General features: G+C 38.2%; 1 protein-coding gene across 8 annotated transcripts in view; it reads left to right on the top strand.

The window, feature by feature from the left end:
• ehbp1 (EH domain binding protein 1) overlaps positions 1-13,571 on the top strand; it is a 145,312-nt gene that overhangs the window by 75,560 nt on the left and 56,181 nt on the right. For all 8 annotated transcript variants that reach the window (XM_065255203.2, XM_065255204.2, XM_065255207.2 and 5 more), the window contains 3 exons: positions 5,095-5,273; positions 6,715-6,763; positions 10,346-11,212. In XM_065255203.2, coding sequence (XP_065111275.1) covers positions 5,095-5,273; positions 6,715-6,763; positions 10,346-11,212 — 1,095 coding nt within the window. The remainder of the gene's footprint in view (positions 1-5,094; positions 5,274-6,714; positions 6,764-10,345; positions 11,213-13,571) is intronic.

The raw sequence follows: 13,571 nt of genomic DNA on the forward strand, positions 1-13,571 counted from the left end.
AGTAGTTTACAGTGATTCCCTACAGTAGAAAGGTTTAGTGGTTTACAGTGATTCCCGGCAGTAGCTTACAGTGGAACAGTTCAGTAGTTTACAGTGATTCCCGACAGTAGTTTGCAGTGGTAAAAGTTCAGTAGATTACAGGGAATTCCCTGCAGTAGCTTACAGTGGAATGTTTCAGTAGATTTCCTGCAGTAGCTTAAAGTGGAATGGTTAAGTAGTTTACAGTGATTCCCTGCAGTAGATTACAGTGGAAAGGTTCAGTAGTTTACAGGGATTCCCTGGAGTAGGTCACAGTAGAAACGTTCAGTAGTTTATAGTAATTCCCTACAGTAGGTCACAGTAGGAAAGTTCAGTAGTGTACAGTGATTTCCAACAGTAACTTGCAGTGGAAAGGTTCAGTAGTTTAGAGTGATTCCCTGCAGTAGCTTACATTAGAAATGTTTAGTAGTTAATAGTGATTCCCTGCTGTACGTCACTGTAGTAAAAGTTCAGTAGTGTACAGTGCTTCTTAAAAGTAGTTTACAGTGGAATGATTCTGTAGTTTACAGTGATTCCCTACAGTAGCTTACAATGGAACAGTTCAGTAGTATACAGTGATTTCAGTAGTTTGTAGGGGTGGACGGTATGACCAAAAAAACATTTCCCGGAATAAGTCATTTTATTTCGTGGTAATGGTATATTTTATGATATATACAGTATATGTTTTTAAGCTTTATGTTTATATTGTTTTTGGAATATACAAATTTGCAGAAGATTTGCTTCCACTAATTGACATTTAAGTAAATGCTTACCACAGTTTTAAAAATAAATTAAGTTAGTGTTAAAGGGAAAATGCACGAAAGATAACAACAGATTAAGTCTTGATAAACAGTTTTTTTTTGTAGGCTATTGAAGATATAGGTATGCATTGTATTTTGTATTTAAATGCATATAAAGTACATTAAAAATAGGCATGTAAAACGAACAAGTATGAAGTATACCTGTATATGAAATATTTAAATATGGAGATTATAAAAATTACAGGTGCTATGAGTTGATGATCATGTAGTCTGTTTTGAGCTGGTCTTGTCGCTCTTTACTTTCTTAGACTTGCATCTTAACCGTTGCATCTCTTTCTCTTTTTTTGTCTTAGCTTGCGTTATGTGCGTTATTAACAGCGTTATGTCCAGAAAGTGCTTTCTTTATGTGGCGGCGCAGCTCCTTGCGTGCGCAGAGAGAGAGAGAGAGATTACATAAATTTACTTAAATTACATAAATTAGTTTATTTGTTAGGATTATTTTCCCGTTTCTCTGTCACACTCAGTCCAAGAGGCAGAAGTGTAGAGTTAGCCATGCCGACTTATTTACATTCAGCGGAATAGAAAAATCTCTTGTCTAGCATTTTATTTCACCTTAACGGAATATACCGCCATACCGCCTAGCCCTAGTAGTTGCAGTGGAACGGTTCGGTAATTTACAGTGATTTCCTGCAGTAGCTTAGAGTGGAACAATTCAGTAGTTTACAGTGATTCACTTCTGTAGTGGAACAGCTTCAGCCATGGCTCTGAGAGTTTAAGCATTTCTTGGTTGTAAAGGTGCCACAGGGTGCTGTTAGCCTAAAGAGCAGAGTCCTCCTAGACGGCCGTTGTCTTCTAATTGCTTTAATAGCACCTGGACGGTAATGCCAGGTAATTATTGAGCTGAAATTAGACAGCTACTTCAAACATCTCTTAAAAGGAGCAAAGACTGCCTGAGGATCTTATAGCTCTTATCATGCATGCTGGAAAAGTGACATGGAAAAGTGGCTGTGGGTTTGCATGCATGCGCAGCTTAACATGTCCTCCCGCACCCCCATGCAGTTTGTGTGTGTGTTCACCTGTACTGAAAAAAACGATTCATTCAATTTACTCAAATTTTTTAAGGTAAGTGGTCGCAATCAATTTATTTAAGCTACATTTAAACAAAAAAAATTGAAAAACAAAAAACTTTTGTTTAAATGTAGCTTAAATAATTGATTGCAATCACTTATCAAAAAAAATTGAATGAATACTTTTTTTCAGTGTGTGTAGTCTGTACATCTTGCATGGTAGTCTGAGTAAATTGACTGTTATAGATCATTGATTATAAACCATTTTATAACACATACTAATAAAATGTAGATGGAGTGCACTGTAAGTTACTTTGGATAAAAGTGCTAACAAAAGAGTGTAGTGCTCTCAGCTCTACCTGATACCATTTTACCATATTTTAATCAATTTTCCAAAATTTTGCAAGAATAAACCACAGTGGATGAAGGTATAATAAAGATAATATAGTTTTATTGTTTAAAAAAAACCAACGACTGGAATTAAATGTTTTATAAAATACTGAATTTTTTCTTCATGGTAAGATAGTTGCTGTTGTTGTTTTTCTGTTTTGCTAGCATCTTAAGCATTGCTTTTGTGTGTGTGTGTGCGTGTGTGTGCGTGTGCGTGTGTGTGCGTGTGTGTGTCTTTCTTTTCAGAGCGCAAGGCTCTCAGGGCCCCGATGGGCCCTCACTTGACTTTTCTCTACTCAAGAAAACCTTAACCTTTAAGACTGTGCAGACAAACATATAAACACAAACAACAAACTTGCTCTTAATGGCATCTGTATGAATCTTAGCATTTTATACGCTCTTAAAAATGAAAGTGCTTAAAAGGTTCTTCACAGCGATGCCATAGAATAACCTTTTTTGGTTCCTCAAAGAACCATTTAATCAAAGGTTCTTTAAAGAACAATTTATTTTATAAATTTTTATAATCTGAAGAACATTTTTTCACCTTAAAGAACCTTTTGTGAAACAGAAAGTTTCTTCAGATGTTAAAGGTGTTTTAAAGAACCATTTGGACAGAAAAGGTTCTTCTGTGCTATCGTTGAGCACTTTAATTTTTAAGAGTGTAATGATAATCTAAGAGGAAACTGTTAAAGAAGTTTAAGAAAGTTACTAATTCAGTGTCTTGCTGCTCCTACCACACCTTTAGGACATTGCTTTTCTCTTCATAAAAGCTCATCAATAAGGCTTTTTTCTAGTGAACAGAAGTTTATATTATTTACTTGATTGCCGTGCTTTTACTGTCCCTGTCACAAATGTTAGAAATAGCTGTTTTTAGAAACCTTCTATTTGTGACCGCAACAATATTATTTATTATAATTTAGAAAAAATCTCATGCCTTTGTAAACATTGGCAGGCTTTTTAAATCTACACCCTTCCGTTTCCTCTCCCTGCAGTTGCAAGCTCTGTCCAAAAGGGGGCGTTGTTAAGCTGCCGTGCACACTTGCTATGTTGACCAGCTGATATTTAGCACTCTTATCAGGGGGTTGGCAGTGTTGCTCTCTCGGTTCGCACACACTGCCGAGCAGATCCCCACAGATACCTGTCCTATGATAATGTATTTCTGCAGGATGAGCACTATTTTATTATAACATGTTAGATTTGTATTTAGATGTGGAATATATCAGGCAGCTCTTCATCAGATAGCTGCAAGTTTTGTCTGGGGATATTTGATTATCTTTATTAAAAAGTTATTGTGGGTGCCAAATGTGAGCCTGTGTGTGCTGTAGAATATGAATTCCAAGCGATACAAACCAACAATGCTGTGTCTCCATTTTTAACAGGATTATGTCCAAAAGTGGCTGTGCTCCTGGTGCGAAGGGGTTTCGTTGCTTTGTATTTCTGGATTTGCAGGATTAGAATTCTCGTTTCTCTGTTTAGCTGGACTTTTAATCCAGACTGATACTGCTTCAAAGGCTAGTCTTTATTAATCATGTGTTTACATTATCCATGGCCATACACTCCTTACAGACCAAAGCTCTCATTAGAACAAGCATGTAAGTCTTTTGTGTGCATGATTTTGTGTGTGTGTGATTGTTCAAATTAGACAGAGGGTTTTAACAGAGGCGACTTTTAACAAAGCTGAGCTTACAAAGCTAATTGGAGAGAGATGGGTCGGATTTGATGATCTTGATTGGAATATAAGGACTTTGGAAGAACAGGGACAATGAGAGGTGTGTGTTTGTGTGTGAGAAAGACTGACAGAGAGAGAGAGAGAGAGAGAGAGAGATAGAGTTTGAGATATAGTTAAGGCTTGCACTAAATTATTTTTTGTGACTGGTTGGACAATTTATGTTTCTGTGTTATAAGGGCCTGAGCACAGACGTGCGAGGACCCTATTGTTCTTCAAGGAGTAATTATTATTACAGCTTGGGTTTCTAAATAGCAACATTTTCCCCTTCTCTACATGCATTATTATGCAAAACAGTGGGTTTAACAAAATGATTACATACAGTAACACCACAATTTAACCCAATTTTTGCATAGGCCAAATGCTTGGCAATTTGGGTATAGTGATATATGAAGTTTTGAAAGGGGAGCATTTTAGCAATTCTATGCAAATGTCAACCTTACCCTGAAATTTTTTTTTGCCAAATATTTTTAACCAAACTGATATCGCAGATGTCAATTTTTGGTGGGATTTTTCATAGTTAGGTGAGCATAGATTTCAGAATTTTCATGTCTATAACAGAAATGTCACATCCATAATGCTGTTTTTCCTCATAAATATTCACATGGAAATGTAAATATTTTTTAAAGAGTTTTTTGAAGAGCCGACCAATCGTCCCTTTCTTTGTTATTGGTTCTGTCAATTTTCTTGTCAGTACATAACACATGCATATTTCCCTAATCTGAAACAGAAAACATGTGTATCGACTGATATTTTTTATGATTTTGACTTTATTGGTCTGAAAACCATAAAACAGATGATTCAGTATATTAGCAAGAAATACATTCTCTGATAAATTTAATTAAATTATATTTATTTATTTTTTACTAAAAATAGCACATCAATAACTCTGAAATTACTCATATACGTTTGGTTATATTTACGTTATTGTTTTAATAAATGGTTTGTGTCATAGATGTGTAATTTGTAGCAGACTGCAATACTGAAATGCGAATACTTCAGAATTTATGTTTAAATGAAATTCTACGTTTTATTTCTAATAATTAAAAAAAAATAGTAATTCTTTTTCAAGAAAATTGAGCTAGATATTAAATGGCTTTTTCTGTCTTTGTCTTTCTTTCTGTCTTTCTAGCCCAGTCCTATTCCCAGTCCTGTTCTTGGAGGTAGGCCAAATGCAAGCCAGTCGCTGTTGGCCTGGTGTCGTGAGGTCACAAAGAACTACAGAGGAGTCAAAATCACCAACTTTACTACTTCTTGGAGGAACGGACTGGCCTTTTGCGCTCTGTTACACCACTTTAGACCTGACTTTATGTAAGCCATGCACACACACCAATGACAACACTAGCCTCAACACAAACACAACTGCTCAGTCATAAATTAGTAAAAAAAAGTAATTTATTAATAAGTAAAGCGATTTTACACTCTAGAGATTATTTAAATTGCTACGAAATCTCAATACTCAATTTCCTGTCTAATCGATAGTGACAGCCCTAAACCATATTTAAACACAACCTTTAATACTCTGTTTTACTCACACCTCTCTCCTCCTGTGAGAATCTTAGTGTGTGGGGGGTCTAATATGGTTTATGATGGAGAATTTTTAATCCCTCTCTGTTTTATTTCTGAACATTTCTGTGTCTGGTCTCATCAGGATGACTTAAATCCTCCTTAATTACAACACATACAGCAGATTTATCACAGTGCTGACAGCACACTGGTCAGCCACCCTCTGAGTTTAGCATACGTACCAGGCCATCATCTCTTTAAAGGAGCACTGTTTTAATACTTAAACACACCCACACTTTTCTGTTTCTCTTGAATTTACAAATTAAAAACCAGAATGCCCATCTCATTTTTTTTTTCATTAAAGAAAAGTTTGTTTGTCTGAAAAAGGCTGGATATTGAAAATAGTGGTAGTACTGTAAATCTACACTAATGAGACATACATTTTTGAATGCAGGTAAATCCATGTGATAAAACAACACAACATTTTAGACCTATTATCGGCCTAATGCCAGTTTTTATATGACACAAAATTAATAAGACCCTCTTTACCTCTTCATTAATAATATTAATAATTAATAATAATAATAACAATCGTTATATTACAAATAATAATACTTTAGTGTGGAATATTCTAAGCACAAAAAAGTAAAATAATTGTAATAGTTTAAAAAAAAATCTTTTATTGAATGCTCTAAATAAACAAAATATCTCCTAATCTACTTTTTAGGATACAAATGAATGAAATCCCACCCATTATTTAAATTATTTGTTACTAAAAATTCACTTTAGCTTGGACATATGTGACATAATGAAAACCAAATGCGTTTTATAAATGTGCTGTAATGTGGTGTTTTATTAGTACATTTTTACATATACACCGAGTGACAGCAGAATGATAGCATATGTGTAATGAACGTTGGGCTTATAATGCATGCAATATATTTTTTATTTATACATTACATTTTATATATGTATCTCTGTATCTCTCCCTGCTGAAAAGCGAAGACCTCAGGCCTCAGGGTAGTAAAAAAGGAGAGATGAAACTTTTAGTGTTTTGAGTAGTGGTATAAAAAGTGTGTCTTATTTTGCATGCACTCGCAAATTCTCTCGCATTCTCTATTAGTTGTGTTGATTGCAGAGCTGTGAAATTGCATGTTACAGTTCTATAGCCATTACATGAGACGCATATTTAAAAGTATCTCTCTCGCTCTCTCTCTATCTCTATCCTGCTGCTCTTTCCTCCTAGTGACTACAAGGCTCTCAATCCTCAAGATATTAAAGAAAACAACAAAAAGGTAAATGCTACACACACGCTCTCTCTCTCTCTTCGTTTGTTTGTGCATCAGTAATCCTCCTCATAGGTGATTTATTTCGTTATAACTCTAATTCATTCCCACCCAGCGTTCTCTAATTGCCACTTTCAGAATGCGGCTCCCCTGCCGACACTGATGGAAAGTGTGTGTGCGTTTGCTTGCGTGTGTGTGTGCGCGTGCATGTTTGTGTTCACATGCTTGTGTGTGCATTTGTGTGGATGTGGTCTCTTGGGAGTCATAAGATAACATCATAATTCATAAATAAACTTTATAGGCCCCTCCACAGAGGTGGAAGAAAGAAACGGAGGAGGAAAGAAAGAGGAGAAACGCTGATGTTAATCACAATATCTTTACAATGTTTATGTCATTAAAACTTAAAAGAAATCTGTCAGTTAAACGATTGCTCTATACTCTGAATATCTCATTCACTTTCTTTCACCGTTTAATTTTCTTTCTAAAGTCACTTTTTACTTTTGTCTCTTTTTCATAGTTTACATTGTAACCCGTTTCATCTATTCAGGAATTTTTTTATTCAGGAATAAGCTTTGGGATAGAGAGGTGTGGATATTGCTGTCAGTTCTCAAATGCTTGTTTAAATAAACCGCCAGGTGTCTGTGCCAACAAGGATTACTCCAAGCATCTCTCTTTCTCTCTCTCTCGTCAAACACACACACAATGCTCTGTACTGCAGTGCACAATATGAACAACAGTATATTTGTTGAATAGTTGCTCCATGGATTCGGTTAGAATCTATTTGGATTTGTGAATGTATATAACTTCATTCCGCTGTAATTCCGCTTTATTGAACGATCGCTGTATTTTAGAGCTTTGCAGATTAACTTCTATTTCAGTCCTCAGATTAACTCCATTTAGACTTTATTAGGTTTATTTAACATGCTGCTCACTTTATCCTTTTCCTTGACTTTTTTTTATCTATCATCACTTTATCCCTGCACTCGATACCTGCTGCCATTTTTTCTGCCCTTTTTTCTCAACATCCTTTACCTACACCTGTTTTTTTTTTTGTGTACACCAATTTCATATACACTACCTAACATCTAAATATGTATAGGTATAGATATATATTGATTGACAAAACTTCTGTGCCAATACTGATATCCGATTACTTAGAATGACATGTCCGATAAAGATGGATATGGATTGTTCTGCTTCTTACTCCTTGTTTTAAATTATTATGTCCTGAAATCCTAAAAGTGCACAGCGTAAAAACTGCAATTCTGTGGTCATTCTGACCCAATTCAAAGTAGTCACAAAGCATAAGTTCTGATGCATTTTTTCCACCCCTATTGGTTGCCATGATATTATCTTCCCTGATCATCGTTTGTTTTTAAACAACTGACTGATAGCTGATAGAGCGGGAAAAATTTATTTGCCAAAACATATATATGTAGTAATATATAATGTGTGTGTGTGTGTGTGTGCGTGCATGCTCTTTACTGCATTCACTTTCACGTGATTACATCAGTCCGACCCTCTCTGGTCGAGCCATGATTGCAATAATCTCAATTGAAATATGACAGATAACAGCAATCGATAGCAGAGGGGAGAGGGTGGTTTGGTCACACAGGCATTGAAAAGAATTATTTTCTCTCTCTGTGTGTGTGCTGAGAGAGAGAGAGAGAGAGAGAGAGAGCAGCAGTAATTTCCCATGATATCTGATCTATGTGCACACGTGTGCGTGTGCGTATGTGTTCCTCGATAAACGTGTAGACGGAGGAAAAGCCCCTCAAGCTGTGAGTATGACTGACAGCGATGGATACCTGTCAATCATTCAGCAATGTCATTCACAAAACAAAACGCTTTTCATTGTTCCTTTAGCTTGGGGGAGGGGCCAGCTGACCCGGAGCAGGAAGCGAAAGTCCTAAATACACAATTGCACAGTTCATATCGATAAGCACTGTTTTATCATTTATACACAGCAAATGAGTATAAAGACCACCATTTATGTTCTGAATACACAGTTAGTTTGTTTGTATGTTTTCTTTTCGTGGATTAAGTCACTGCGTTCGTTTATTGGGCTTAAGTCAACTGGAGGTGCCTGCACACAGATACCCAGCTGCTGTTTACACAGTTTGTTTTCATTTTTAGTGTGATTTATTTATTTGAAGAATGGAGGGGGAACTCTTGTTTTTTTCTCAAATATTTTGATCTCCTTTTTGAGGTGCTTGTTTCTCCTGCAAATGACCATCAATACACATCTTTGAGCAAAACCCAATCAGGCATTTTAAATCTGTTTGGTCTGTTCTTTTTCAGAGTTAAAACCCAAAATGAAACTTAACAACAGACTCTCACGCTTCTTCATTGCTTTTTTCAATTTGGATGCCTGAACCGTACCTTTCTTTCTCGCTGCGTCCACATGGCTATTGTTGCATTCCAGCAAAGAGGAAAAAGAGAATGAATGAGAGAATGATGTGAATTAATTGTAAATTGAGAAGTGAGAAGCAGCTTACCTTTGATTATCCCTCCACTTCCGTTTCTCTTGCTTTCTCTCTCATGCCAATAAAGGGGACAAACCTGATAAAGTAGGTAGATGGGTAAGGGGGAGCGTTTGAGACAATAGTCAACACTCGTCAACAGGGTGAAATTAACTCGACCATCAGCCCAGCTCTGATAGCAGCTCTGATAAAGAGAGTCAGGAGGAGGGTGAGACAGGCGGGTCATTTGTAGGGTTTTCTTTTTATACTGGTCTATTCTCAAATTCTTAAGAAAAAGAGTAACTTTTCTTTCATACGTTCGGTGGATTACTGCGATAATGTCAGCCAGTTTACTTTCACTGCGTATTTCTCTCTCTTTCCCTCCCTCTCTTTCTTTATCTGTTGATCAGGGATTGAGTTTGGCTGTTTGATTATCTGCCTGTTCTTTTAAACCGGACAAATCAGTGCAATTATACTCACTGTGGAGAGAAAGAGAGAGAGAGAGAGAAAGAGGCGGGAAGAGGGAGAAAGTGAGAGAGATGGAAGGAGGGCGAGTGGGAGATGTATGTGATAAGACTGAGGCCGGATTAGTTTAGTGTTTCTTGGTATTGCGCTCTCTTATCATGGAGAACCATCCTTGACATTAGCTGTCACCGCCTGCCGCATCCTACTGATCCCTGCTTGTCTTATCCCAAATCTAATTCCCGCATGCACCCTACACCTTGACTGTTTTTACCTCCAGTCACTCTACAACCCTACTCTCCCCTTTTACCCTTTACCCTACTGTCCCCTTAATACCTTGGTCTAGATGTCAATAGTTTACCCTTTCCACATTCTTATTTTTTTTGTCTGTACCTAACACCAGACAAATTAGTTGTTAACTCTGATTAAAATTTAAGATATACACAGGTATACATTTTGCATCATCTGTAGACAGTTTTTTTTATCAGGGGGTTAAACTTAACATGTAAATTACGCTTTCCTCAAACCCTCCATATACAATGTTGTTATAGTCTAGCCGTATTTTTTCCTTCAGTTTTGACTTGTTACATATATTCTGTGGGATCTGATGCCCCCCCTTATTTTTTGTGCTATTTTTATTTAACCTGTAATCTGTCTTTGTGTGTAGGCATACGATGGCTTTGCCAGTCTGGGAATCTCTCGTCTTCTGGAGCCATCTGACATGGTTCTGCTGGTGATTCCGGATAAGCTGACGGTGATGACATACCTGTATCAGATCCGGGCACATTTCAGTGGCGAGGAACTTAACGTTGTGCAAATCGAAGCTAACAGCAGCCGTAGCACGTACAAAGTTGGAGATTTCGAAACGGATACAAACAGTTCCATAGACCAGGACAAGTTTTATGCTGAGCTCAATGAGTGCCAGCCCAGCAAACTGGATACAGCAGCGACCAATGGTGGGCACTGCGAGAACGTTGAGCAGGAAGTGATGTCAGTCACGACAAGCATAGTGTCTGGGTCTTTGTCCGCCTCCCCAGGTGAAGTTCTTAAAGAAGCAGCCCCATCATTACGACCTTCTCCGGCAGTGTCAGGTGGCCGTGATTCTACAGTGACTCCATCCATCACAGAATTTCATCCACGACCTGCCCAGTCCACAAGAACCACCGTGGATACCTCCACCATTCAGCCCATTGCAGGACAGAAAAGACTCCTCAAAGCTGATACACTGGACATAGGTGACCTGTCTCACAAGATGGAGAGAGAAAAGGAGAGGGTACAGCCTGGTGAATTGAAACCGGTGGACACCAGAGACTCCAGGAAGCAGCACCAGCCTCCACTGGATAATGAAAAAGAAACCAAGTCACCAACGTTACTTGCTGGGCCTTTTCTAGCAAACACACAAAAACTGGGGTTCACTTATAACAGAGACACTGATCTTATCACGAAGGAGAGAGCGGGTTTGCGCCATTCTGAATCTGACAGCACCTCAGACAGCAGTGCACGGACCAACCACACAAACACACAAGCTAAACAGGTAAATGTGAACACACATGGATGCTTGTAAGAGCACACAGTCTCATTAGAGTTGACAATGAGTACTTGGATGTGACAATAATTTGTGACCATTCCTGAGAAAACCCATCTAAAATCCTCTTTTGGGTTATTTATTATACATCCTACATAATGTAAAGAACATTCTGTGAAAATATAAGTCTCAGAGATTGAAATTAAAGTGAAATCAATGAGTGAAATGAAACTTTAATGCTCCTCATATCAAAATTAGATTGAGAATTTAGACTAAATGTCACATTTCTGAATATTGATATTCAGTACTCTGACTGTGTCGATTTATTTGTTCGATGCTTTGTTAAGTCACTATTTACATTGTAATATATTTATACACAGTAGAGGTCTTTATCGGTCCACTTATGGCACTTTTCCATTGCATAGTACCCCACGATTTGGTTTAGTTTGGGTCAGGTTACTTTTGGGAGCTTTTCCACTGGGTGCAGTACGTAATACCCCATACTTTTTTTCGTACCACCTCGGTTGGGGTTCCAAGCGATCCGAGCTGATACCAAATGTGACGCGAAAACACCGTAGATCACTGATTGGTCAGAGAGAATCGTCACTACCAGCGTCCTTGCTATAATGTAAAGATTGGCTTTACCTTAGTGCTAGGTTGCGCTGTCTCGAGCAAATATGTTGTCTTCTGTACTCTGCTATAAGTTCCCAAACTCCCTTGTAGCAATGAAAAACATCCACAGGTTGAGAACCAGGAACACCATACCATTTTTTTTTCCGGACTTGCAGTTTGTAGCGGCACATTCGCGCATTATACAGTATGTGTATATGCAACGTAAATGAGCAGAGTGCCTCGACTGACGCCGCCACCGGTGTTTGTACAGAAACTGTCATGTTATTCAGAGGTAGTGAAAAAAACACAATGTGCAAACATCTTTGTGGTGGTCAATTTAGATTTTTTTGGCGGACGGAGAAATTGATAAATAGAATTTGAACAACGCTCTGAATGTTTGATACAGCAGCAAGGAGCGCAAATATAACGACACACCTATAATCCCTCCCACTGCAAAGTGAAACTAAACTCGATGGAAAAGCTAACTGTGCCAAAGTGAGGTGAGCTGACCCTACCTGACCCAAACCAAACCGTGGGGTACTATGCAATGGAAAAGCGCCATTAGACCCGAAAAGCAGAGTTCCGCCCCAAGACCTGAGTGGGTTTCGAGTGTGCCTTGGACAAGGGTCGGGTATAATATTAGCGGTAATTTAAAATGAATGTTTTTTTGCCCAACGGACCTGAGAAGACCGAAACTATATCATGTGTGTGCATCTCGTCCTTTTCCAACCCCTCCTCTTTTTGCCAAGAGCGCTTGCGACATCGTGTGGGTGCCTGTAGTTTAATTTACGTTGACCAGACCTGTCAATCAATTGAATGCACATTTTAGCGGTTACCTTGGTGTCATAGTCAGATAACAAAGGAAAATAAATGGAGCAGCGGGCCAAATTGGTTGCGAGGTCACTGGGTTTTTTCTGTCTGACTGGTGCGTGGCGGCCTGCAGACTGCACACAAGTCGGTGGCGTTTACATTTGGGTCCAGTCGAGTTTAAAATCAATTGGTTGTAGGCTATAATTTTCTCTTGTTTGTCTCTGGATGGGTTTTTTTAATAAAGGATTTATGCACATCGGGTTGTTGTAAAGTGATTCGGGGTCATTTTGTCTCAGGTACATTTCTTCGGACCCGAGAAGACCTCTAATAATACGCAGTTTTTAGTAACAAACATAGGTGTTGAATGCACTCATACACTCATATGCTACCAAAAGCTACCATATAAAATCAAAGCACATAAAACTTTTAAGTCTTTTACATGTTTGATATTTTTGCTATTTTGCGAGACGTGTGATCGGTCGAGACAGCAGCGGCGCGTCACTCAGAGTGACATGTCATTATGTACAGGCCGTCCCGCCTGCAGCTCTAATACTGACACGGGTTATAGCGTGTTCCGCATGAGAGCCTCTCCTCATCTATAATGCGTGCTCACACATACACACACTTGCAGGTATTTTAGCACAGCCACCTTTTATCACACGCTCACGTGTATCACTGTCATTCCCTTTACTGAATAACTTTCCAGCTTAGATTTGTCCCGATTTTATTTTGACATGTCATCAAGGGCTCAGTTATGACATGGGATGCGTTTTACTATGACAACAGTTAATAGGCATCGCCTTTAGTTTCCTGATGCTCGGTTGGTTGGTCTCTGTGTAGACGCGCTCTTACCTGAGATGGCACCAGTGATCTTTCAGTAGCTGAGAGTCAAGCTTTCTCTTTACTGTTGTTTTGTCTTGCCTTAATTAATTGTTTTCTATATTTT

Source organism: Paramisgurnus dabryanus, chromosome 17, assembly GCF_030506205.2.
Source record: "Paramisgurnus dabryanus chromosome 17, PD_genome_1.1, whole genome shotgun sequence".
Lineage (NCBI taxonomy): Eukaryota > Metazoa > Chordata > Actinopteri > Cypriniformes > Cobitidae > Paramisgurnus > Paramisgurnus dabryanus.